The following is a 26,847-nucleotide window of genomic DNA, read 5'->3' as shown; positions in this document are numbered from 1 at the left end:
GAAAAACTCCCTAGAAAGGCCAAAACCTAGGAAGAAACCTAGAGAGGAACCAGGCTATGAGGGGTGGGCCAGTCCTCTTCTGGCTGTGCCGGGTGGAGATTATAACAGAACTATGCCAAGATGTTCAAAAATGTTCATAAGTGACAAGCATGGTCAAATAATAATCATGAATAATTTTCAGTTGGCTTTTCATAGCCGATCATCAAGAGTTGAAAAACAACAGGTCTGGGACAGGTGGCGGTTCCATAACCGCAGGCAGAACAGCTGAAACTGGAATAGCAGCAAGGCCAGGCGGACTGGGGACAGCAAGGAGTCACCACGGCCGGTAGTCCCGACGTATGGTCCTAGGGCTCAGGTCCTCCGAGAGAAAGAAAGAGAGAATTATTTCATTGTGATCCCCCTTAAAGACTTTTGTGTTATATTTGTTCTGTTTTCCATAGCCTACTCCATTTCAAACGTCTACCAGTGCACTTAGTACAGGTGTAATACACCACATAGTAGGCAGAACCTGCATGCTTATTAACCCGTCTACACCGTACACTTATTTGTTTGGCGTATAATGTGACAGGATATCCCACTGAATGTGGATAGACCATAGAAACAATCAACATGGCGCTGTGATTCAGGGTGAATTATTTCTAATGGACAGCATCAATACTACCTGTCTCTCAAATGATTCCACCTGCCTGCTGTTTCATAGAAAAATAAATTCCTGGCAAGGGACCCTGTGCACCTACAGTATAGACAAAATCAGCGTGTAAGGCTTGGTGACTTGAGTATAGCCTTTATCAAATGTTTCAACATTGATTTATCTTTGAATATGACTAATTCATTGAATCCGATTGTTACAGGGAAGTAACATTGACACAGGTGTTCGGAGGAATCATAAGTGATTGTTTTTGTCTGAGTAACATCAGGAATGCTTAAACATGCCCTGCTACAAATCAATAAAGTATAATATAGCTTTGGCAACTGTGGCTAGAGAGAGAGAGGGGAAGATACTTCGTTTTCAGTGTCGGCATGTGAGACGTGATAAGACCTGCCCTATAGACACACCCTCTTTTGTACAATTAATGACTAGTGCATTATGGGTCGGTATGCCTGCTATGGTATTGTATTACCGAACAATGATGTAGCCGATCTACCCTTATGGTCTTTTATCAAGCAACATGCACACACTGTATATAGACTTTCTATTGTGTTATTGACTGTACGCTTGTTTATTCCATGTGTAACTCTGTTTGTTGCACTGCTTTGCTTTATCTTGGCCAGGTCCCAGTTGTAAATGAGAACTTGCTTACGTAGTTAAATAAAGCTGAAATAAAAATAACTTGACCCCTCATTTGGGGTCTTCTCTTCTAGTCATTTCTACCTTTTTTATTTTCCTGCTTCTGAGTTCCTGCAGAAATAGTTATTCATGTCATGACATGATTATGAGTTCTCACCCATCCTCCACTGCCGCTTTCTGTGTTTCTTGTCTGGACTCCAATATGGAAATAAGTATTCTTGCCACGACAAGTAAAAGCAATTTCCCTTAGTTGACTTTCTGCCACCTCTAGCGGCAACAACTCCCCATGTCTATTTGTCTCACTCATTTCATAGCAAAGAAATACACCTCTTTCCCCACCCCAAACAATAAAACACTCTACTTCTTTACTATCTATTGCATCTTAGCCGCTTTCACTGCTCATCCATATATTTTAGACTTATATATTGTGTGTATTATCCCCCACCTCCCCTGACCCGCTCTCCCATCTCCCTCTACCCAGTGCAGAATGCTCCCTTTCCAGGCCGCCCCCCTCCCCATACTCCTACATCCATCCCCCACCTCCACTGACCCACTCTCTCCTCTCCCTCTCCCTGTACAGAATGTTCCCCAACATGGCAGCACCCGGACAGTTTGGGCCAGAGACGCAGGAGCCGGGGCTGAAGGTGTGGCGGGTGGAGAAGATGAAGGCGGTGCTGCTGAAGCAAGCTGAGGTTGGAGCCTTCTTCAACGGCGACTCCTACCTGGTGTTGGAGCACAGGGGGGACCAGGGGGCCGACCTACACATGTGGATAGGTGAGATGAAGGAAAATGGATGCATGTTATGTGTCAAATAAGTAGGGTCAAGAGTTTTACTTGACCAGGGTCTGTATTGACAGAGTAGAAGTACTGATTTAGGATCAGGTTCCCCTGTCTTATTCATTATGATCTAAAAGGCTACACTGATCCTAGATCAGCACTCCTTCTCTGATAGAGACTCACGTGGCCATGATAAACTTTGTGCCCCACTAATAAGGTATTGGGCAAAAGAATCTGTAGAACTTTGTAATAGAACGCTCCACCATTTACCTTTATGGAAGTACAAGACAATGTTTTGATCCATACTGATATTTGCCAGAACTTCAATAGAAACCGCTATAGGAGCCTTTGAGTGTGCTACTCCTCGATCTGTTATTCAATGGGTGAGTTGCGGTCATCATGGGGGATGGGGAGGACGGGGATCTCTGTGTACATTGGTAAGTATGTACATGAGTGGAATGGAAAACTGTCTCTTGGGATAAGAGTCTTTTATCATTTATGGATGGTGTTTCCTACACTCTTAGAAAAAGGTTTCAAGAGTTCTTCTGCTGTCCCCATAGGAGAACCCTTTTTGGTTCCAGGTAAAATCCTTTTTGGGTCCCGATTGGTGCAGCGGTCTAAGGCACTGCATCGCAGTGCTTGAGGCGTCACTACAGACCCAAGTTCAAACCTAGGCTGCATCGCAGCCGGCCGCGACTGGGACACCCATGAGGCAGGGCATAATTGGCCCAGCATCGTTAGGGGAGGGTTTGGCCGGGCGGGATGTCCTTATCCCATCGCGCTCTAGCGACTCCTTGTGGCGGGGCGGGTGCAAGTCGCTTCGGTTGCAAGTTGTACAGTGTTTCCTCCCAAAAAATTGGTGCGGCTGGCTTTCGGGTTAAGCGAGCAGTGCAGCTTGGCAAGGTCGTGTTTCGGAGGATGCATGGATCTCTACATTCTCCTCTCCTGAGTCTGTACGGGAGTTACAGCGATGGGACAAGACTAACTACCAATTGAAGATTACGAGGTGAAAAAAAACTTTTTGTTTCCAAGTAAAACCATTTTGGGTTCCATGTAGAAGGCTCAGTGGAAAGGGTTCTACATGGAACCCAAAACAGTTCTACTTTGAACCAAAAGGTTTGTCAAAGGGTTTTCCTATGGGAACAGCCAAAGAACCCTTTTAGGTTCTAGTTAGAAAATAATTTGCTAAGAGTGTAAGCTTGTATCCAGTATTGCTCTGTAAATCCAAACTACACTACATGCCAAAAGTAGGTGGACACCCCTTCAAATAAGTGGATTCGGCCACACCCGTCGCTGACGTGTTAAATCGAGCACACAGCCATGCAATCTACATTAATGCCCATGATTTTGGAATGAGATGTCCGACGAGCAGGTGTCCACATACTTTTGGTCATGTAATGTACTAGCCAACCCACTGTGTCCACACCATATTAACCTCTGTGCGGTTGACAAGCGAATAACCTGCGTGCTAATGGTGATGACATGACACTGACCCAACGATTTATGTGAGGGAGGAGACTAAGACTGACAGATGGAAGGATGATGACAGTAGAAGGATGGGGAGGGATTAAAGAAGAGCTCCTTAAGGAAGAAGGGCTGGGTTGTGTGTGTTCATAAAAAAATGCATTAGGGCTTTTACTACTCAAATGTGGCTGTTTCCAGCATGCATCTGGTGCTTGAGTAACACTAAGCTGATTGTCAGTGCTCCTCTCTAAAAGCCCCCCCTCTACCCTGTCCTCTGTGACCCCTACACCCACCTTTCACATGACCCCGGCCCGACCCCTATATGGCCTTTATTATTGTGGTCCACTTTTCTGCACTGGCTAAAGGTCCCAACGTTTCTGCGCATGGGCGGGATTCTCTACTAACGCACATGCTCTGCTCTAGGCTGCTCGCTTAATAAAGTTAGATCAAAGCTGAATGTCTGCAAGATCACATGATAAGTACAGAATATAATAACGTAGTATACATTTATTTACCTGTAGCTCACTCATTCGGTTTATGTATGTACCTTTCTCCTTTTCTGTCCTCCTCCTTTTTCAATTCTGTTATGTAGGCAGGCTTCCTCCATCTTTCTCGCTCACTTTACCTCCTGATTCTTTAACTCTCCCGTTTCTACCTTCCACAAACCGCTGTTCCTCCTTTCGTTCTCCCTCCGCTATGTGTCCGTCACCACACCCCTACTCCCCGCTATGTGTCCGTCGCCACACCCCACCTCAGAATCACAGAACTCACCCCTCCCCTAACTTCCTTTCCCTCCAGGTGAGAAGTCATCTCGCGATGAGCAGGTGGCGTGTGCCATGCTGGCCACCCAGCTGGACAGCTTCCTGGGTGGTGACCCCATCCAGCACCGGCAGGTCCAGGGCTACGAGTCTCCGGAGTTCATGAACCTCTTCCCCAGGGGGGTCAGCTACAAGGTGAGCAGGAGAATAGTCCTGGTTCATACTTACTGACAACACAGGGCCCATCTGTTTAAGAAAAGTACTTGCATGGGAATTTGTGCAAACTTTTGTGTTTCTCTTGGACATCAATGTGTGATTTCCTGTAATCCATGTGTTTCCCACATTAGATTTGGGCCCACTGAGTCATGGATTTTATTTTTTATTTTTTTCAAATCCGTGATTGACATGACTTTACAAGCACTACTTTTCATGACCTCATCACATGCTTCTGATTTGTCATATCATTCCACATCTCTCTCGTTGAAGCGATAGCTAGTAAATCCTTAGACTTCCTGGTTAGATACAGATGTTGAGAAAATCTAACATTTTCATATTGTTACCTCTTTCTTTTTCCTTTTATTCACTCTCTCCCTCAATCACACGTGTAGGAGGGTGGTGTGGAGTCTGGCTTCAGGCGGCCCCAAGGCGGGTCAGGGCCGGTTCACAGGCTGTACCAGATCAAAGGGAAGCGGAACATCCGTGCCAAGGAGGTGGAGCTGAGCTGGGAGAACTTCAACAAGGGAGACTGTTTCATCCTGGACCTGGGAGAGGTGAGCAGGGGGAGGGAGGTGAGAGTGTGTGTTACTAATTCCCTGCGGGAGGCTCTTAGCAGTGAGGGCTTGGAGAACTATATTACATTGTTGCCTTGAATGGCACATTCCTTAATTAGTGATCAGTAAAGTAGGCCTACTAAATCGTACTGTGCATTTGGAAAGTATTCAGACCTCGACTTTTTCCACATTTTGTTACAGCCTTATTCTAAAATGGATTTAAATGTTTTTTTCCCCCTCAATATCCCCTCAACACAATATCCCATAATGACAAAGCAAAAACAGGTTTAGAATTGTTTGCAAATGTATAAAACATATATTTTTTTTAATATTACATTTACATAAGTATTCAGACATCTTTACTCAGTACTGTGTTGAAGCACTTTTGGCAGCGATTACGTGTCTTGGGTATGACACGTAATCCTTGGACACTGTACTATCTAACCTCCAAACGAGCTTCAATGCCATACAACACTCCTTCCGTGGCCTCCAACTGCTCTTAAACGCTAGTAAAACCAAATGCATGCTTTTCAACCGTTCGCTGCCTGCACCCGCACGCCCGACTAGCATCACCACCCTGGACGGTTCCGACCTAGAATATGTGGACATCTATAAGTACCTAGGTGTCTGGCTAGACTGCAAACTCTCCTTCCAGACTCATATCAAACATCTCCAATCCAAAATCAAAGCAAGAATCGGCTTTCTATTCCGCAACAAAGCCTCCTTCACTCACGCCGCCAAACTTACCCTAGTAAAACTGACTATCCTACCGATCCTCGACTTCGGCGATGTCATCTACAAAATAGCTTCCAATACTCTACTCAGCAAACTGGATGCAGTTTATCACAGTGCCATTCGTTTTGTTACTAAAGCACCTTATACGACCCACCACTGCGACCTGTATGCCCTAGTCGGCTGGCCCTCGCTAAATGTTCGTCGTCAGACCCACTGGCTCCAGGTCATCTACAAGGCTATGCTAGGTAAAGTGCCGCCTTATCTCAGTTCACTGGTCACGATGGCTACACCCACCCGCAACACGCGCTCCAGCAGGTGTATCTCACTGATCATCCCTAAAGCCAAAACCTCATTTGGACGCCTTTCCTTCCAGTTCTCTGCTGCCTGCGACTGGAACGAATTGCAAAAATCTCTGAAGTTGGAGACTTTTATCTCCCTCAACAACTTTAAAAATCTGCTATCCGAGCAGCTAACCGATCGCTGCAGCTGTACATAGTCCATCTGTAAACTACCCACCCAATTTACCTACCTCACCCCCCATACTGCTTTTATTTATTTACTTTTCTGCTCTTTTGCACACCAGTATCTCTTCTTGCACATGATCATCTGATGATTTATCACTCCAGTGTTAATCTGCTAAATTGTAATTATTCGATTTATTGCCTACCTCATGCCTTTTGCACACATTGTATATAGTTTCTGTTTCTTTTTTTATTTTTTTTTATTTATTTATTTATTTTATTTTTTTTTTTTTCTACCATGTTATTGACTTGTTTATTGTTTACTCCATGTGTAACTCTGTGTTGTCTGTTCACACTGCTATGCTTTATCTTGGCCAGGTCGCAGTTGCAAATGAGAACTTGTTCTCAACTAGCCTACCTGGTTAAATAAAGGTAAAATAAAATAAAAAATGACGCTACATGCTTGGCACACCTGTATTTGGGGAGTTTCTCCCATTTTTCTCTGCAGAGCCTCTCAAGCTCTGTTAGGTTGGATGGGGAGCATTGCTGCAGAGCTAGTTTCAGGTCTCTCCAGAGATGTTCAAGTCTGGACTGGCTGTGCCACTCGGACATTTAGAGACTTTTCCCAAAGCCACTCCTGCATTGCCTTGGCTGTGTGCTTTGGGTTGTTGTCCTGTTGGAATGTGAACCTTCGTCCCAGTCTGAGGTCCTGAGCGCTCTGGAGCAGGTTTTCATCAAGGATCTCTGTACTTTGCTCCATTCATCTTTCCCTTGATCCTGACTAGTCTCCCAGTCCCTCCTGCTGAAAAACATCCCCACAGCATGATTCTGCTACCACCATGCTTCACTGTAGAGATGGTGCCAGGTTTCCTCCAGACATGACGCTTGGCATTCAAGCCAAAGAGTTCAATCTTGCTTTCATCAGACCAGAGAATCTTGTTTCTCATGGTCTGAAAGTCCTTTCGGTGCTTTTTGGTCAATTCCAAGTGGGCTGTCATGTGCCTTTTACTGAGGAGTGGCTTCTGTCTGGCCACTCTACCATAAAGGCCTGATTGGTGGAGTGCTGCAGAGATGGTTGTCCTTCTGGAAGGTTTTCCCATCTACACAGAGGATCTCTAGTGCAAATTATACTGTTTTCAGGTATAATAAAATCATGATTTTATCATTTGCTGACGTTATGTTGCTGGGTGGAGTTAATGGCTGACAATGAGGAAATAATGTCTGGGTTTTTGCCATTTGTGAGATCATGCTTGACTCACCTGCGTTTTCAGCCTGGGGTAGTTCATCTGTTGGATGAAGTGATCTGCCATTTTCAGGGCCTCCCTCTTCTCTGCATTTGCTCCCATACCTGTCAATCAGTGGGATAATGGTCTCACCATGTCTTACCTCAGTCTGACCCATAGAGGTCTCAGTAATGCCTCGGCACCATAATGTATATTCACTTTATTCAATACAAACCCTGATTTTAAATTAGTATTTCATTAGACAAGGCCCCTTTCCCTCGATTGCTCAATTTGGCCAGACGGCCAGCTCTAGGAAGAGTCTTGGTGGTTCCAAACTAATTCCATTTAAGAATGGAGTCCACTGTGTTATTGGACTTTCAATGCTGCAGAATTATTTTGGTACCCTTCCCCAGATCTGTTCCTTGACACAATCCTGTATCGGCGCTCTACGGACAATTCCTTCCACCTCATGGCTTGGTTTTTGCTCTGACATGCATTGTCAACCGGGGGACCTTATATAGACAGGTGTGTGCCTTTCCAAGTCATGTCCAATCAATTGAATTTACCACAGGTGGACTCCAATCAAGTTGTAAAAACATCTCAAGGATGATCAATGGAAACAGGATGCACCTGAGCTCAATTTCGAGTCTCATAGTAAAGGGTCTGAATAATTATGTAAATAAGGTATTTGTGTTTTTAAGTTATACATTTTCTAAACCTGTTCTCTTTGTCATTATGGTGTATTGTGTGTAGCTTGATGAGGGGAAAACAATGTGTTTAATCAATTATAGAATAAGGCTGTAACATTACTTAATGTGGTAAAGTCAAGGGGTCTGAATACTTTCTGAATGCACTGTATATGATTCACTTCAGATGAGACAATAAAAAAACGTCTTTATGTCTTTAGACCATATTTTCCTGGATCGGCTCGCAGGCCAACATGTTTGAGAAGCAGAAGTCGCGTGAGATCGCTAGCCTGATCCGTGACACTGAGAGACATGGCAAAGCACGCATCACTGACATCAATGAGGGGGAGGAGACGCCGGAGATGCTCAAGGTAAAATCGTCGGCTTAGTCCTTTACTCCCAAAGCAAATGAAAACAAAGTCAGACCTAATGCACAGGAGGCTTCTGAGGGGAGGACAGCACATAATAATGGGCGGAAAGAAGTGAATGGAATGGCAAACACATGCAAGCTACAGTGTGTGATCTATTTGATACCATTCTGCTCCATCCATTACCATGACACTCCTCCCCAATTAAGGTGTCAACAAACTCCTGTGACCTTGAGACTTGTCAATCCTGTAATGTCTAAGCATATTTAGAGACTTTGAAATCGAGTATAGGAAGGTAATGGGTCGATAGTTAGTCATGCAACTATTTCTTCAATTTTGTTAACTGACTGGTCTCCTTACACTTTGTTTTGTGGGCTGAGGTTGCTGAAAGAATTTGAGGATCTAACTTTAAAAATATATACAAACCAGTGGAGGGGAGAATGGCTGGAATGGAGTAAATGGAATGGTATCAAAAACATTGTTTTAATTTGTTTACCACTCCATTCTACTCCATTCCAGCCATTTATTTTGAGCCGTCCTCCCCTCAGCAGCCTCCACTGATAGAAACCCCACCACAATCCATGTTCCACTCTGCCCTGTGACTGACAGGTGCTGGGACCAATGCGAGAGCTGGCAGAGAGCACTCCAGAGGAGGACAGTCGCGCAGACGTCTCCAACTCCGCCTCCCTCTACAAGGTAGCTGGACAGTACAATTCCATTGGTAAACAGTTCTCTCCAGAACTGTTCTATTGCATCACATCATTACTGTTGGATAGTTCACCCCAATAACAGAATTTAAGATATTTTGGATTCTAGACTGCACAGCTATACTTTGGAGATCTTTTTTTCCAAGATAAACAAGATGTTTGGGGCAAACTAGTTCACAAATGAACTGAAAGTCATGGCCTGTGTTGCTGTCTTCCATAGGTGTCCGATGCGACAGGTCAGATGAAACTGACCAATGTCTCGGAAAAGAGCCCATTTGCCAAGGACCTTCTGGTGCGCGACGACTGCTTTATTTTGGATAATGGGGCCAACGGAAAGATCTTTGTTTGGAAAGGTGAGGAAAGCACGTGAACCTCGACTAACATTTCTGCTCTGTGAAATGTATCCCTAGAATGTCTGAGATATCCAATGTCTCATGAAATACTCATTTAAATCAGGGTTTGTATTGTATAAAGTGAATATACATTATTGTGTCGAGGCCTTACTGAGACCTCTATGGGTCAGACTGAGGTAAAACATGGTGAAGCCATTATCCCACTGATTGACAGGTATGGGAGCAAATGCAGAGGAGAAGAGGGAGGCCCTGAAAATGGCAGATAGCTTCATCCAACAGATGAACTACCCCAGGATGAAAACGCAGGTGAGTCAAGCAGGATCTCACAAATGGCAAAAACCCAGACATTATGTCCTCATTGTCCAGCCATTAACTCCACCCAGCAACATAACGTCAGCAAATGATAGCGTCATGATTTTATTATACCTGAAAACAGTATAATTTTGCGCGTTTTTAATTCCATTTAGTCAAACCGAATCCCATGTATGTCTTCTTCCATTGTCACACTGCAATGTCCCTTGTGTTGTGTAACCACTAACTAGCAGGTCATGAACCCAGTATCATAAATGTTTTATGCATATACAATGGGGTGGTTTATGTGTGTGACGCAGTAGATACAGTCATGACCGTGTAGTCAAATCTCTGTACTCTCTTACAGGTGGAGATACTACCACAAGGGAGGGAGACGATCATCTTCAAGCAGTTCTTCAAAAACTGGAACTGAACTACAATGGCTATGAGACTACATTGACCTCTAATGGTCAATGAGACCCAATCTAACTTTAAAAAAAAAAGTAAATTCAGGCTGTAAAACAGCAAAATGTGGAAACTAAAGGGGTGTGAATAATTTCTGAATGACTGTCTTTGACTGGGGACTGAGTGTTTGTCCTGAAGTGGAGGTGACCGTTGGTCTCAGTTGGAACATTGGACTCTGGAGATTATTAGGCTAATAATGATCTTTATTCCATTGACGTATGAGCGACACGCACTCCCGCTCTCTGATGGATAGATCTCACACACACATAGCCGCCAGCGGGTGCTGACGCTGCTGCAGCACCCCCTGAAAAATCTTATTTTTTTAAAGATTTGTATTTATTTTTTCGTCACAAAGTAGTACCTTTCCTAGTCCTTCCCACGGCTATGCGCACACACACACACACACACACACACACAGAGACAATTTTCACTTATGGAAAAACATATCCACAAGACCTTGATCAATTTCTGGGCCATTCCTGACACTTTGCCTGGCAACAGTGAAATATTCAGGTGTGTGATGTTTGGTCAGTATGATGCGAAGAGCCAAAGCAAATTCTCAACTGTAATTCATATGATTTAAAATGTATGCTCCCTATTACCTTTTGGTCTTAGTAACAGTAGGGCAATGATTTAGCAGTTCAGGGGCCTGTTGCACAAAAGTAGAATTAAGACATCCGGGATAAATGACTCAGCTGAGCTCAATGAAGCCAAAACATGTGCGTCCAGGCTTAATTGGTTGCACAAAGACCAAGCCAGGATGAGCAGACACGGATTCATTAAGCCAGGTGAAACCAATCCTGGATAGGTGCGCGCTCACGGCTCACTCAAATAGACCCCGCCACAGATCACAGATTAACTGATTTACCATGGCAACTAGAGCCGCGTACTTTTCCCCGTCGGAAGCACAAATCCTCATGGAGGCATACGAGGAGGTAAAAGATATAATTAAGAAGAAAGGCAACACCGCCACAGTGATAAAGCAAAGAGAAAAAGCGTGGCAAAGTATTGCAGACCGCCTGAATGCGTAAGTAGTGCACAATTACACACTCACCGCTCCGCTGAAACATCACAATTACAATTCAAATATTTAATTCACATCTCCAAAAATGCAGTTGTACTGTAATTATGAAACGGTTAAATTTTTAATTGAAATGCACTGCAGATATGAGTGAAATTGTGTAAAGTAACTCCATCACACTGTATAAAGCTATGATAAATTTTTTGATATTTTTACTGAAAACAAGACAAAAATACCAAGTAATTTTTTGCAGTGTGACTCCATTAAATGTGTGTGTGTGTGTGTGTGTGTGTGTGTAGATTAAACATGAACGGGCCAAAACGGACATGGCAGCAGGTCAAAATCAAATACAAGAACATTCTGCAGAATGGTATGGTCCCTGACTAATATTTAACAAAGCACAAGCATATATTGTACCCAGAAGGTGCCTGCTCACACATTGTCTGTACTGTTTTAGCAGTGAAAAAGAATACCCACAGACAAGGCACGGGTGGTGGGTCACCAAAGGCTGACCTTACCCCAGCAGAGGACATGGCCTTGGAGCTAAATAAAGGCAGGCCCGTCTTAGAGGGGATCCCTGGGGGGAAAGAGACGAGCATAGGTTCCTCCCAAGATGCCACCCGCTTCATTCAAGGTATGTCCTTCCATCTCTACATGGGATACAACCACATTCATATTGAATCAATTTGGACTGTCTGACTTTGGTTTACCTATTGCCTTGCAGTGTCTGGCAGCACTGTGTTCCTGTTAGAGCCACCAGCACAAGCACCAGACGATGCTGATCCAGTGAGTACTCCATCAAAGGCATACTGTAGGCCTGGCATGTCTTGTCTACTAGCTTCAATATGAATCCGATTAAATGTGATAGGGTGAAGGCCCCAGTGCAGCAGCAACAGCACATGATGGAGACGATGATGAGGAGGAGACCATCTCTCTGGATTCCAGAAGGCATGAGGTATCATGTTAAGACTGTGAAAGTACTATTTACTCTACAATGGTGAGGAGTCCTCATCAAAATCAAAAAATCTAATTTCTTTTACAGGACCCAGATGCTATACAGTGGGAAAACCAGCCTGGCAACATAGTGCGTATTAATAAAAGGACACCACATCCTGCCAAATTCCAGCTGCGCTAATTGTATTGTGTTCACAGAGCTCACAAGCTATCAGAAAGTTGTATGGCAACCACCTCCGGCGCCAAATAGAACTGGCAGACATAGACATTCAGTACAAGAAGAAAAAGATGGAAAATCTTGCACTGGAGTCCGAAATAAAAAAGAGGACAATTAGGAAACTGGACCTTGAAATAAAAAAACTTGAGAGGGAGGTGAGATATGCCTTCAATGTACACTGTATGCTAACTGTAACACAAATGTATTAATCATTATTTTTCTTTCCTCCCCCAGCTCCAAGAAGATGACACAGCTCAAAATAAAAATTAGGTATATTCTCGTAAAGTCAAGTGAGCCATGACATATGAGCTCTTATTGTGAGCACACAGGACGGTGGCATCTTTCTAAGGTTTTTTTTATTTTCCCAGCAATCAGTACAACCAAGTCATCGTTATAAGGCATCGCCCTCTTTTGCCCACCCCCCCAGCACCAGGTGTGGCCACTAGCCTATATGAAGGCCCAAAATTGTGTGTTCCTTTCTGCTCTGACAATGGCATGCCCATTCGTGCGAGATGTGGTGGATGAAGAAGCACTTGTGCTGAGGAGAGCCTTCAGGCGAGAAAGGGTCTTCAGGGACCGGTTGGACCCACTGGCCTTCCCTGATGACCATCTATATGAAAGATACAGGTTTTCTGCAGATGGCATCAGGTATCTATGCAGACTACTGGGTCCCAGGATTAAGCACCGCACTGCACGGAGCCATGCACTGAGTGTGGAGCAAATGGTTTGTGTGGCCTTGCGCTTTTTTGCTAGTGGAGCCTTCCTGTACTCAGTGGGGGATGCAGAACAGCTGAACAAGGCCACAATTTGCCGCACAATAAGGAGTGTGTGTCTGGCTATCAAAGCATTAGCAGATGTCTTCATCTCCTTCCCTGGCCACAGAAGACTCTGTGACATCAAAGAGGAGTTCTATAGGATTGCAGGTAAGAGGATCTACAAATTACAGGACAACTGTTAACACATAGTAGGATACTCATTACTTTGTGTGACAGGTTTCCCCAATGTCATTGGTGCAGTGGACTGCACACACATAAGGATAAAAGCCCCCTCAGGTGCCCATGAGGCCGATTTTGTGAATAGGAAATCCTTTCACAGCATTAATGTTCAGGTGAACATAACTTTTTGATATTGTCCATTGACGAACACTCTGCATTGCCAGTGATGTGCATTGATTGGTGTAATATTCCTCATCTTATGATTTCAGATGGTCTGCAATGCTGACTGTGTGATCAGCAATGTTGTGGCAAAATGGCCTGGCTCAGTCCATGACTCCAGAATCTTTCGGGCCTCTGAAATCTATCAGTGCCTATCACAAGGTAAGCCACACAACCCCTATTTATAACCATCATGGCTGTGTCAAGAATATCACTGTGTTTATGAGGTAGTAATGATGAGATTTTGTGTTGACAGGTGAATTCTCTGGTGTGTTGCTGGGAGACAGGGGGTATGGCTGCCAGCCTTTTCTCCTGACACCTTTCACAGACCCCCAGGAAGCACAGCAGGCCTACAACCATGCCCATGCCAGGACCAGGGCCAGAGTTGAAATGACCTTTGGCCTCCTGAAGGCACGCTTTCACTGCCTTCACAAATTAAGGGTCAGCCCTGTTAGGGCATGTGATATTACTGTGGCTTGTGCTGTCCTCCACAATGTGGCCTGCCTGAGGAAGGAGAGGGCCCCCAGAGTGCCACCAGCCATGGACTGGGACAATCCGGCAATCTTCCCTGATGACGACAGTGGTCGGCTGCTGAGGGACCAATATGTGTTGAATTATTTTAGTTAGTATGTGTGCTTTCAATTTTGGTTAAATATGTCCTGCGGTGGCAGAGGAATTTGGGGTTTTTTGGGTTCGTTTTTTGACGAATTTGGCCTCTTATGATGTTTGTGCGGTATACTGTGTGTAATACAAGGCTGCAGGGAGGCTACTGCATCCATTCATTTGTCTGTTCAGTTGATGTGTATGGATTTGTCCTGCATTTATTTTAGTGTGCAGACATGCAGGGTGTGTTATATACAGACCTTTGAATGTGTATGTATCATTTTGTATAATATGCTTGGATTCTGTGCTTTCCATCTTGTAGAGTCACTGTGACTTCAGTTTCGAAAGGAGCTGATGGTTTACCTGCTTTGTTTTGTCCTTATTCAATAAAGGAACATAATGTTACACATTGTGTTTTTATATTCATATGGAATGTGTATTTGTTTATATGACAGAGTACTAGGGCCACACTGAAGAAAAAGGATAAAGTCATAAATTTATGAGGCTGGTTCTTTCTGCAGAAAAGCTACATATTGTTTTTACAGTTTTGATACTTATGACAATGTGATACTTAATATTCTGGCACATCAGCATGTCTTTGTTTATGAAACCATACTGAAGTACAATTTCACGAAATGCCCCACATCTGTCATTTTAACAACTGTCCTCCTTTAAAACAACTGGTTACAATATTATGACTTGTGTTTTTTTCCCCTCTGTGGCCCTAATATTCTATCATTTTATATATAGCCTTATAGTCTATGGGAAACTGTAAATTATCTAATGATAGCAACATCTAAAAATCATTTTTTATCCAAAATCATTGAAATTAATGATCACAAACGTTTAAATAATAACAGTGGGTCTAGTTATATGTGATAACAATGTATAGTGAGCAGTGAAATAACTATTGGTTTCCATTTGTGGTGACTGCTGACTGACATTAGGGATGAGATTAAATAGATCCTGGAATTTAGCCTGGTCTGGAGCAGGCTAGCTCCACAGAATAAATCTCCATGGTAATTTATACCATAACATATCCTCCTGCCCCCTATCCATCTTTAGTGCAACCGGATTACGGATCAATTGAGCCAGGATCACCAAGATATCCTGGCTTAATCCCTTATCCTAGTTTTGTGCAACAGGCCCCAGATCAGGGAATCCCAACGTGGCAGCTATATGATTGTTTATTCAACAGAGAGATACCCATCATAAAGCAACATTAAACCTTACTCTATCATAGGTAGCTTATAGTTTGCGTCACAATGCGGCACCGATGATGTAAAGATGCGTGTAAGGTCTATTAAATGAATGGACTGTGATAAGCCTATTAATGTGTGAGCTGGCAGGAGTGTTTGTTTGTGTGGCTCTCCCTCGTTTCTAACCAACCGTATTACTTGTCACTGAAATGGATGGATGAATGGAGAAAGCAGCCACATCATGGGAGAATCAAGTATGAGTGTACACAAGATAAGGGACCCTCTTTTCCAATACCAGAATATGACTCAAATCCTAAATGTATATGCCATCTCTAAATAAGACTATGTTAGGGATAGAGCAGAGATTCATACAAAATACAATACTTTAATTTAGCCATGAAAGTTGGGATACTGTTCTGTACAGGCATAAGTGTATAGTTGCTAATGATTGATCCACTAATATAGCATCAAAGTGTGACCTTCGTGACCCCTTATCGCTATAATATCTCGCGCTCTCTCCTTGCTAAAGCCAACAGTGATTGCTAGGAAGGTACTGATTATACTTTATATCCTTGCAGAAAAGTCCCCCCCTCCATCTTAGTGCCAAGGACCATAAAAAAGTCCAAAGATCAAACTGCAAGCACTGTAACAAAAACAGCAGACTTGGGAGTGTTTGCTGTACCAACTACCAAGAACGCGCACCAGACCGACCTTCACGCATAGGGTAGGATTTTGGTTTCTTTTTAATTTTTATCTCAAATGTTTTATTCTTTGTCATTTGATCTAATGTAATGATAAACCCATTGTCATGTTTCGTTTTAATTGTGATAAAGATTGTATTTCTGATATTTCCTTATCTACTGAAGCTTTTTTCATAGCTTCAACAATGTCACCTGTCATTGTTTTTAGTTCTGCATTTCAAATTGTGTGTATGTGTATATCATTTCAATGTATATTCAAAGCTTGGTAGTAGACTTTCAGTTTTAAGTTAAGCGTATTTGACGTGTGACCGTCAAATTAGATTTTTTTTACAATTCAACATGTGGATATGGATAAATAAGTTAAATCTTTGGTGGCCTCAACTGTCATATGGAATATTTTGTAAGGAGTCGATTTATGTTCATACAGGACTAAGGATGGCAACTTTCGAAATGAAGAGCATTCTGAAGGTGTCTAGTAAGTATTTGTCCCTTTTCCTTACTGAGATATATATATATCTATATATATACACATATACATACACACACACACACACACACATACATATAAATATATATATATATATACATATGTGTGTATATTTATATATATATATATATATATATATATATATATATGTATATGTATTTGTGTATATATATAGATATATATATGTGTGTGTATATACAGTTGAAGACGGAAGTTTACATACACCTTAGACTAATACATTTAAACTCAGTTTTTCACAATTCCTGACATTTAATCATAGTATAAATTCCCTGTCTTAGGTCTGTTAGGATCACCACTTTATTTTAAGAATGTGAAATGTCAGAATAATAGTAGAGATAATGATTTATTTCAGCTTTTATTTCTTTTATCACATTCCAAGTGGGTCAGAAGTTTACATACACTCAATTAGTATTTAGAAGCGTTGCCTTTAAATTGTTTAACTTGGGTCAAACCTTTTGGGTAGCCTTCCACAAGATTCCCACAATAAGTTGGGTGAAATTTGGCCCATTCCTCCGGACAGAGCTGGTTTAACTGAGTCAGGTTTGTAGGCCTCCTTGCTAGCACATGCTTTTTCAGTTCTGCCCACAAATTTTCTATAGGATTGAGGTCAGGACTTTGTGATGGCCACGCCAATACTTTGTTGTCCTTAAGCCATTTTGGCACAACTTTGGAAGTATGCTTGGGGTCATTGTCCATTTGGAAGACCCATTTGTGACCAAGCTTTAACTTCTTGACTGATGTCTTGAGCTGTTGTTTGTCTAGTTTGAGAAACAGACACCTCGCAAGTCCTCAACTGGCAGCTACATTAAATAGTACCCGCAAAACACCAGTCTCAACGTCAACAGTGAAGAGGCGACTCCGGGATGCTGGCCTTCTAGGCAGACTTGCAAAGAAAAAAACATATCCCAGACTGGCCGATTAAAAATGAAAGATTAAGATAGGCAAAAGAACACAGACACTGGACTGAGGAAGATTGGAAAAAAGTGTTCTGCCTAGAAGGTCAGCCACTTCACTGTTGACGTTGAGACTGGTGTTTTGCGGGTACTATTTAATGAAGCTGCCAGTTGAGCAGTGTTGCCAACTCATTTTCAGGGTAAATTGCTAGAGGCAGGTTGATTTGTTGCTAAAAGTTGCTAAATGACGTTGTGATGTCATTGCGTGTTAACTTAAACTGCTGTCATTACGTAAAATACACAATAACGTTACTCAAATTGACTGGCCATCTCAGCGAAAAATATGATTTGACATTTGTTCAGGTACAGACTCCCACTCTTTTCTGTACAATTTTGATTGAGACATGTTGATTGATGTTGTAAGTTCTATTCAAGATCAAACATTCGTGACCAACTATATTCATTGGGTTTGGCTCGTCGAACCCGTACTACTGCTGCTGCAGTCGGCCAACAATGATTTGCAATTTGCTGAAATTGCTGCTGGCCTGCTGCTGCCTGTGCACGAGCTGAGCGCCTGCTGCTGACGTCACTCACAATGCACTTTTGCAGCCAGGCACGTGTGTTGTGACTGAGTGTGTGACAGAGAAAATCGTTTTTGTGTCATTTAGAAGGAAAATGCGTGCATTTTAGTATTTGATGCACTTCTCAAAAGTTGCTAAAAGTTCAAAATCCATTTTTAAAAGTAGCAACATTTGTTGCTAGGTGCTGTTTGAAAAGAAAGTTGCCAGGGTAGTCTGAAAAGTTGATAAATCTAGCAACAAAATTGCTAAATTGACATCACTGCAGTTGAGGACTTGTGTGTGTGTATATATATTTTTTGTTTTTTATGTGACTTTTTTAGTTGACCATAAATCAAGTAATCTTTGTTTAGAACTATTTTGAATTAAATCAAATCAATTTATATAGCCCTTCTTACATCAGCTGATATCTCAAAGTGCTGTACAGAAACTGCCTGTCATCGTATTAAACGTGACAACATTGGTAGTTATTTATTGTTGTAATGTGAATCTAGAATTGATTCCAAACTGGTATTCAATCTTTATCGAAACACATCACAACCGTCCAATAGTGGGGCAATCATTAAAAACAAGCATAGATCAATCAATTTTAGAACACTATCTACTACTTTCTGTGTACTATATAGCACTGCCAGTGTAGGGAAGAGCAGAGACTTTTCCTCTAATGAACTAGGTCAGTAATTTGTCTCCTAATCATTCATACCATTCACAGGTCTGTACATAAAACAGTCGGTTCACAATGTTTTAATCCGAAAAGTCCGGATGTCACACCCCCCCCCCATGCCAGGGGCACCTGTAATTAACTCTGAAATGTATCTGTGTCCCCCCCACCCCTCTAATCTCATTTTATCACTGTTTCACCTCCAGAGCTGAAGTTGGAGAGCTCTACCCAGAGTCACTCCATCGGGGCGGTGCGATGGAACCTTCCTGAAGAAGACCTCCAGGCCCACAGCTCAGCCCCTACCAAACCCTCCAAGAGCTGCACCCCCTCCACATGCCGCTTACGGGTAGGTTACACACAAACCTCCATCCACTCACAGCATCACATTTGATTTGTTTATTTAACCAGGCAAGTCAGTTGAGAACAAATTCATATTTACAATGACGGCCTAACCCGGACGACCCTGGGCCAATTGTGCGCCGCCCTATGGGACTCCCAATCACAGCCAGTTGTGATACAGCCTGGATTCGAACCAGGGTGTCTGTAGTGACACTTCCAGCCCTGAGATGCAGTGCCTTAGACCACTGCGCCACTCGGGAGCATCCAGTCCATTTAAAAGTCTTTCTATTCCTTTGTGTACTCTTCTACCTGTATGTGTTTGTTTGTACTGTTTTTCTATTCATTTGCCTGCTCATCCTGTATGTATGTGTCTCTTGTAGCAACATCCTCGTCAAAGCGGCCTGAAGAACCTGCGCAGCCTGCAGGAGTGTGTCCGCTTCATCAACCACTGGAAGGAGCAGGTGGCCGACGTCTGTAAGGTAAGTAGACCCCTGAGAGGGAGAGTGGGGGACAGGAGAGACATACATTTATAGAAAGAACAAGGGGAGAGGGATGTGGTAAGAGGATGAGGAAACAAAAGCAGTAACTGAGACAGCCCCGACAGACCAGGGATGCACATTGATTTCCAATGTTAGTATGATAGTATCAGCGGTAGTTTTGGCGATAGCATTAGCGATAGCATTAACGATACTATTAGCGGTAGTATTAATTTGCCCCATATTTTGTATTGCAAAATGCCTCTGGAATTATGGATTGTGAGGGCAAAGGACAAGTAAATGCACAGGGAAGTTCGATGTGCGATGAAGGAGAAACAGTAGGCCTGGTTTAGTAGAGGATGGCGTCAATCATTGGGGAACTATGAGACAGGTGTTGAATGAAGACTGGATAGTGAATAAGGCCTGTCTGTAGGTCAGGGATTGTTCACGTTAACAAAAATTATGCAACATTTAATTTAGTGCCTTTACAGAGAAAGGAATATATATTTTTTTTATATAAAAAAAGGAGTTTGTTGGCCCCAAAGGGACTTTAGAACTGTCTCTTGAGTAAAACAGGGTGAAATGACCCATTTGGGTTGATCACCATGTTAATATAGCTTGAACACCTGGGTTGACACGTTGACAGTTGGACCGTTTAATACTTTCCCTCCTAGAAGAAAAAGTACTGATTCTCATAACCAAATTGTTCTTAGCGGGACAAACTTAGCTTGTTTATTACCTTTACATTTGACATGTTAGTCATTTAGCAGACACACTTATCCAGAGTGACTTACAGTTAGTGCATTCATCTTAAGATAGTTAGGTGGGACAACCGCATATCACAGGCATATAAAGTAAATTATTCCTCAATAAAGTAGCTATCGGCAAAGTCAGAGCTAGAAGGGGGAGGGAGGAAGTCAAGTGCAAGTGTTGGTTCACCGATATTGGATAAGCGTTGCTAAGCAAGACAGATGACACAGTTAAATGAGGTGATGGGTAAGGAGGGTACTGATACAGGGGTTCTTATCACCCTTTACAGCTCTGGTAACCCATCCCAGTGCCCCGTGGGGCTGAGCTGGAACATACAGGGTTATAGTCAAACCATGTAACTTAGGCAGATACCCCTCCAGGGTGGGAGGGGAGGTTACAGGATTACATGGACAGGAGATTTTTACAATCGTGCCAGGTGGGGGTTGGAGGTAAGGCGGGGTCGGGAGTGCTGAGCTGGCCTCTGGCGTATGACTGCCAGGTGGGAACAGGGTTATTTAAACGAAAAACACACTCAACCATCCCATTTTGCATTTATTTGATCTAGTTTTGCAACGCATGGCTAGATGTTCGCCTTGTGCCTGTTTTCTTTGTGAATCAAGCTATATTATACGCAAAATCACATGCTGTACTCTATGAATGGACAACACAGTACTGCTACGACAACAGTAAGATGGTTGAGATGACATAGCTATACACACTATTGAGAATGTACAGCATGATATTGACCTTGTTGCTGTTTTGTGTTGTTGCAGAGTGGCAGTGATGCGAGGGAAGGCACCAGTAAAGGAGAGACCCCTGAGGAACTGAAAGACCCAAGAACAGAACGCAGTCTGGAGGAGAGCAGGAAACTCATTCTGCTGTGGGCCAATGAGCTCACAAGTGTCGACAAGGAGTTGAAGAAAAGCCCCTGGGTGCAGGAGAGAAGTGAGAAGGTGGAAGAGGAGGAAGAAAACAGGGATGGAGAGGAGGATCCTAACGAGGAAGTGCAGCAGAGGATCATGGAGTGGGCCAAGGAGCTGCAGAGTGCCTCAGAGGTGAGAGATCAGGGGTCAAGGATACAAATGTATATAAGAGTTAAAGGAACACCACTGAGAAAAGAAATGGGGGAAATACGTGTTCCCTAATGATAGTCATTTCTACAACCTAAACAGCCTTGGGCCAGGTGGGGGTTGGAGGTAAGGCGGGGTCGGGAGTGCTGAGCTGGCCTCTGGCGTATGACTGCCAGGTGGGAACATATCTGCTATTTGCAGATTTGCTACCAAAAACAGACCATTTAGCATAAGGGGTAAAAGGTCAAAAAAGTGTAATTCATTTTTACATTTATTTAACCAGGCAAGTCAGTTAAGAACAAATTCTTATTTACAATGCCGGCCTACATCGAACCAGGATGTCTGTAGTTATGCCTCTTGCACTGAAATGTAGTGCCTTAGACCGCTGCACCACTCGGGAGCCTAATAGGAGACCCATAGAGATGACTTGGTATTAACGTCCATGTGTCTGTGTCTACACAGAGCTGTGGGGTGCAAAGCGATGAGCTCGGCAAGGTTCTGCGTCTGCTGGGCCTGAGGAAGAAGAGACTGGTCAACCTCCTGCCCTTACTGGAGTTCATTACCTGGTCACTGCTAAAGGAGGACTGCAAGGTGAGCTACCGACGCACGCAGGCGCACACACAAAAAAAGAAAAAAAAAAAGAGGTCAACATTATATATTGGCGAACTAGTTTAATAGTTTATTAGTTTCATAGTTTATTAGGGGTCTTCTCATTAAACATAACACAACTTGTGATGTTATGCCTACAGCGTTTTATTTTCTGAAGTCGTACCCTCACCTGAATCCATTATAATTAGTTAGCAATGTTCCCTCTTAAACATTCCCATTTCTGTTGATTAAGAATCAGCAATACAATCATATAGTCTATACATGCTCAAATATGCATACCTCCACCAGGTTAAAAACCTAGGTGTTATTTTAGATTCTGTACTAAATTTCGAGTCACACATTAGGAATGTGACCAAAATAGCTTTTTACCACCTGAGGAACATTGCCAAGGTGGGCCGTTTCTCTCTCAGGTGGATACAGAGAGACTCATCAATGCTTTTATTACAAGCAGGCTTGACTACTGTAATGCTCTCCTATCTGGTCTACCCAAGAAAGCCATTGATCAACTGTAAAACATACAGAATGCTGCAGCACGGGTACTGACCAAGACCAGACGGAGAGCACACATTACACTGGTTTTAAGGTCTCTGTACTGTAAAACATACAGAATGCTGAAGCACGGGTACTGACCAAGACCAGACAGAGAGCACACATTACACCAGTTTTAAAGTCTCTGACTGGCTGTCTCTGAGTTTTAGAATTCATTTTAAAATTATTTTATTGGTTTTTAAATCAATCTACGATTGTGCACCCCAATACATGTCAGACATGCTTTTAAGTTATGAAACCAGTATGTCCCTCAGGTCCTCTGGCACTGGCCTTTTAACTATCCCAAAGCCTAGAACCAAGAGTATCAGACCTCAGGATAAGACCCAGATGCAGACAGTTCGAAGTAACACAGGTTTATTACAAAAACAGGGGGCAGACAAACAACAGGTCAAGGGCAGGTAGAGGTCAGTAATCCAGAGCAGAGTCCGAAAGGTACAGAACGGCAGGCAGGCTCAGGATCAGGGCAGGTAAAACCTGGGAAAACAAGAAAACGGGGACAAGAGAGAAAACAGGAGTAAGGGAAAACGCTGGTAGGCTTGGCGAGACAAGACGAACTGCCAACAGACAAACAGAAGACACAGGTATAATACACAGGGGATAATTGTGCAAATGGGCGACACCTGGAGGGAGTTGGAAACAAGCACAAAGACAGGTGAAACAGATCAGGGTGTGACAGAGGTATGGAGAGGCAGCCTTTAGTTATTATGCCTCCAGCCTCTGGAATAGCCTGCCAGAGAACCTGGGTGGGGCTGGAACTGTGGACATATTTAAGAGATCTTAAGATATAAAAACAAAATGACAAACGGAACAACTAAAAACCACATCCTAAGGAAAAGCAAAGCTAAAAATATATGTTTTATGTTTGTTGTGTAGTAAATATTTCCGCTTTTATTTTCAGTGTTTATTTTTTTGTGTGTGTAAAGCACATGGCGTTGCATTCCATGTCTGAAATGTGCTGTATAAATAAAGCTTGATTTGATTTCTACCCACCGACTTACCTAAAGTGTTATGAAAGCAGCTTACATAACCAGTGATATACCGCTCCACTAATAAAGCTGTAAAATCATAACTGGGTGGACAGATCAATGCTCCACCAGAATCTGTAGGGCTTATCAGATAGAACTGATTAGCTCCCTACCTGGTCCACAGGAATTCTAGGATTCAACCAATCATAATCTATTTTCTCCATGTTTCTGTTTCATAATACTTGCTCAATGTACCATTTCTTTATTCATAATAGTAGGGAAATTAGGAGCAAAAGTAAAGTTCTTTGGCAAGATCATGATGGATTAGATAAGAGGTATTTTTTTTAAATGACATTCTGTACTATTTAAACCACCATATCAAAGTATTTTTTTTCAATTCAATATCTAGTAATAATATTGGGATATGTTACAATACAAAACATTTTAAATGAACATCACAAGACAGCCATCCCAAAACCAAACTCCATACAGCCCTATCTATCTCATCACCCATACAGTGAATGATTGACCGTTGTCTTGTCTAAACTTCACGTCCGCTGTACCTTCGTTGTGATAAGGCCCCAGGTCATTTGATATAGTGCAATAAAACAATGTCGAGAAAACTGCCAGTCTAGCATGTCATTTACGTCATACTTTTCCTCTGTATCAGCATAGTGTATTATGTAGGTGTGATCTGCCTGTTGGTCAGGGTTGAAAAGAACATGTATGCATTTGAATCTGTTGATCTGGTCTGCGTCACTTTGGTCAGTACATTTCAAGTCACAGTAAAAAATAAAGGTGAAAATGAAACGCTTAATGCCAATTCTTTGCCTGTGTTCCTATTTTCAGGGTGTTATTGCTCATCTGTGGCTGTCAGCAAAGCAGCGCACCTGGAATGCAGGCACTGCAAGATACATCCCTAACTCGGTGTGGAACTGGATGCTCAGTGCATCAGGTAACTATCCTTCTATTTGGAAATGTACTTTAATTTAAAATATTCATCAAATTAAAAAGCACAGAAAATAAGAATGAATAGAATATTAAATATAAAGCATTTGCCATACATTTTGGCCAAACCTTGAACTACAGCTTACATAATGGTAATAGCTACTAGCATAGAAAAGTAGAATAGAATAGAAAACAGATGACAGAATCTAATTTAAAATTATGAAAGTAAAAAATGTGCAGCACATTTCAGAAAGCTATCAACTCAACCAACTCTCTCCCCCCTCCTCCCTAAAGCTGACGTGACCCTTGACCCCATGACCAACCACTCATGGCTTCAGCTCTCCGACGACCACCGAAAGGTCCAGGAGGGCATATCCGAGTCCAACCTGCCCTTTAGTCCCCAGCGCTTTGACGCCTGGCCTGGCGTGTTGGGCTGGGAGGGATACGCCTCTGGACGCCACTACTGGGAGGTTGAAATAGCCAACAACGGCTACTGGCGGGTGGGCCTGACCACGGCGGGCGCCAAACGCCACGGCCGCTTCCCCATGAGCCCCCAGATGGGCTATTGGACCCTGTGGCGCAGCACCCACCAATTCTACGCCTGCACCAAGCCTGAGACGCCCCTGCCCCTGGGTCTGGTGGCCCGCCGGTTGGGGATCTATCTAGACTATGAGGAAGGACAGATCTCCTTCTACAACGCAGCAACCAAGTCACACATCTATACATTTACAGACAACTTCAAGGAGAAGCTGTACCCGGTGTTTTCCCCACTGGACGGGCGCACACTCATCACCGTCATCTCGCCGCATAAGGTCTCCACGTTTTGAAGACATCAGGTTCCTTTGGTTCGTAGGTTCTCCCCAAACATCAGCTCTGTTGTTAGCTTATTTTCCTTTGACTTTCAATCACTGTCTGATTTGGACTTGAAAAACCAGGTGTGTCATCATGTGCCTCTACGCGCAAGTGTATGTATGTGTGTGTGTAATGAGCAGCTTGCTCCAGTGACATTCTGTCCGAACTGCACCGTCTGCAGAAACTTACTTCAACAACTTTCTCCCTCAAGGGTTTTCTCCTAAATCATTACTTTCCATCCTTTATCCTCTCTCTCTCTCTCTCTCTCTCTCTCTCTCTCTCTTTCTCTCTCTCTCTCTCTCTCTTTGTCTTTCTCTTTCTCTCTCTCTCTCTCTCTCTCTCTCTCTCTCTCTCCCCCCTCCCCCCCCCCCCTTTTCCTCTTCTCCAGCATCAAACTAACTGTCCGGCCAATCAATAACATTAATTAATCAAGGAAGTGCCAAGAAGAAGAGAAAACATTAGGAGAAGCAGTTGACACTGACCATCACAGACTTGGGTTGAGCTTGGGCCCCGTTCCCACATCAATCCCTAGCCTTGGCCTAGACACTTCTGGACGGCCCCTTATAGATCTGAAATAACTAAATGGATAGAATCAAAAAGGAAGGCACTTCACACTCTAATAAAACGTGTGTCTGTTAACACGCACATTTGACAAGTTAGATTTAAACATCAAATGTTTGAACAGCCCCACGTTTTTATAACCTTTTTGTAAAATACTGTATGTATATAAATTGCATTATGACACTAAAACAGCTAGCTAAATGGAAGATGGAAAATGTACAATGAGGAGAACTAGTTATTTTAAATCCAGTGATGTAAAGTACTTAAGTAAAAATACTTTAAAGTATTCAAGTTGTTTTTTGGGGTATCTGTACTCTACTTTGCTATTTATTTTTTTGACAACTTTTACTTCACTATGTTCATAAAGAAAATAATATACTTTTTACTCCAGACATTTTCCCTGACACCCAAAAGTACTCATTACATTTTGACAGGAAAATGGTCCAATTCACGCACTTATCAAAAGAACATCCCTGGTCATCCCTACTGCCTCTGATCTGGTGGACTCACTAAACACAAATGCTTCATTTGTAAATTAATGTCTGAGTTTTGGAGTGTGCCCCTGGCTATCCGTAAATAAAAAATCTAATAAAAATTGTGCCGTCTGGTTTGCATAATATAAAGAATTATAAATTATTAATACTTCAACTTTTGACACTTAAGTATATTTTAGCAATTTCATGTACTTTTGATACTTAAGTATATTTTAAACCAAATAATTTCAGACTTTAACTCAAGTAGTATTTTACTGGGTAACTTTCACTTTTACTTGAGTCATTCTCTATTAAGGTATCTTTACTTAAGTATGACATTTGAGTACTTTTTCCACTACTGTTTAAATCAACCTATATATTACTGTGTATCAATCTACCTATATAAATATGTATGTCTAT

General features: G+C 42.7%; 2 protein-coding genes across 7 annotated transcripts in view; both read left to right on the top strand.

Moving 5' to 3' along the window:
- LOC139534957 (macrophage-capping protein-like) overlaps positions 1–14,700 on the top strand; it is a 33,884-nt gene extending 19,184 nt beyond the window's left edge. For 4 of the 5 annotated variants that reach the window (XM_071334516.1, XM_071334514.1, XM_071334515.1 and 1 more), the window contains exons 2-18: positions 1,869–2,062; positions 4,328–4,482; positions 4,896–5,057; positions 8,384–8,533; positions 9,140–9,226; positions 9,458–9,590; positions 9,805–9,896; positions 10,249–11,737; positions 11,825–12,001; positions 12,092–12,153; positions 12,236–12,322; positions 12,410–12,451; positions 12,520–12,693; positions 12,773–12,808; positions 12,907–13,461; positions 13,743–13,854; positions 13,949–14,700. In XM_071334516.1, coding sequence (XP_071190617.1) covers positions 1,870–2,062; positions 4,328–4,482; positions 4,896–5,057; positions 8,384–8,533; positions 9,140–9,226; positions 9,458–9,590; positions 9,805–9,896; positions 10,249–10,314 — 1,038 coding nt within the window. In that variant the 5' untranslated portion in view covers position 1,869 and the 3' untranslated portion in view covers positions 10,315–11,737; positions 11,825–12,001; positions 12,092–12,153; ... (5 more) ...; positions 13,743–13,854; positions 13,949–14,700. Of the gene's footprint in view, positions 1–1,868; positions 2,063–4,327; positions 4,483–4,895; positions 5,058–8,383; positions 8,534–9,139; positions 9,227–9,457; positions 9,591–9,804; positions 9,897–10,248; positions 11,738–11,824; positions 12,002–12,091; positions 12,154–12,235; positions 12,323–12,409; positions 12,452–12,519; positions 12,694–12,772; positions 12,809–12,906; positions 13,462–13,530; positions 13,647–13,742; positions 13,855–13,948 lie in introns of all 5 variants that reach the window. The other variant, XM_071334513.1, reaches the window with a different exon arrangement.
- Positions 14,701–16,061: 1,361 nt separating this feature from the next.
- Positions 16,062–26,449, top strand: LOC139534956 (nuclear factor 7, brain-like). Of its 2 annotated transcripts, XM_071334511.1 has the most exons (8): positions 16,062–16,218; positions 16,623–16,670; positions 19,042–19,181; positions 19,555–19,653; positions 21,174–21,455; positions 21,933–22,061; positions 24,443–24,548; positions 24,836–26,449. In XM_071334511.1, exons 2-8 carry the CDS (start codon positions 16,631–16,633, stop codon positions 25,366–25,368), a joined length of 1,329 nt encoding a protein of 442 aa, XP_071190612.1. In that variant the 5' UTR covers positions 16,062–16,218; positions 16,623–16,630; the 3' UTR covers positions 25,369–26,449. The 2 variants fall into 2 exon arrangements, with proteins under 2 accessions (XP_071190612.1, XP_071190610.1); XM_071334509.1 differs by lacking the exon at positions 16,062–16,218 and having other exon boundaries at positions 16,257–16,670.
- Positions 26,450–26,847: the final 398 nt, after the last annotated feature.

The sequence above is a fragment of the Salvelinus alpinus genome, chromosome 11 (genome assembly GCF_045679555.1).
Source record: "Salvelinus alpinus chromosome 11, SLU_Salpinus.1, whole genome shotgun sequence".
Taxonomy (NCBI): Eukaryota; Metazoa; Chordata; class Actinopteri; order Salmoniformes; family Salmonidae; genus Salvelinus; species Salvelinus alpinus.
This window is presented reverse-complemented; position numbering and strand designations above follow the sequence as displayed.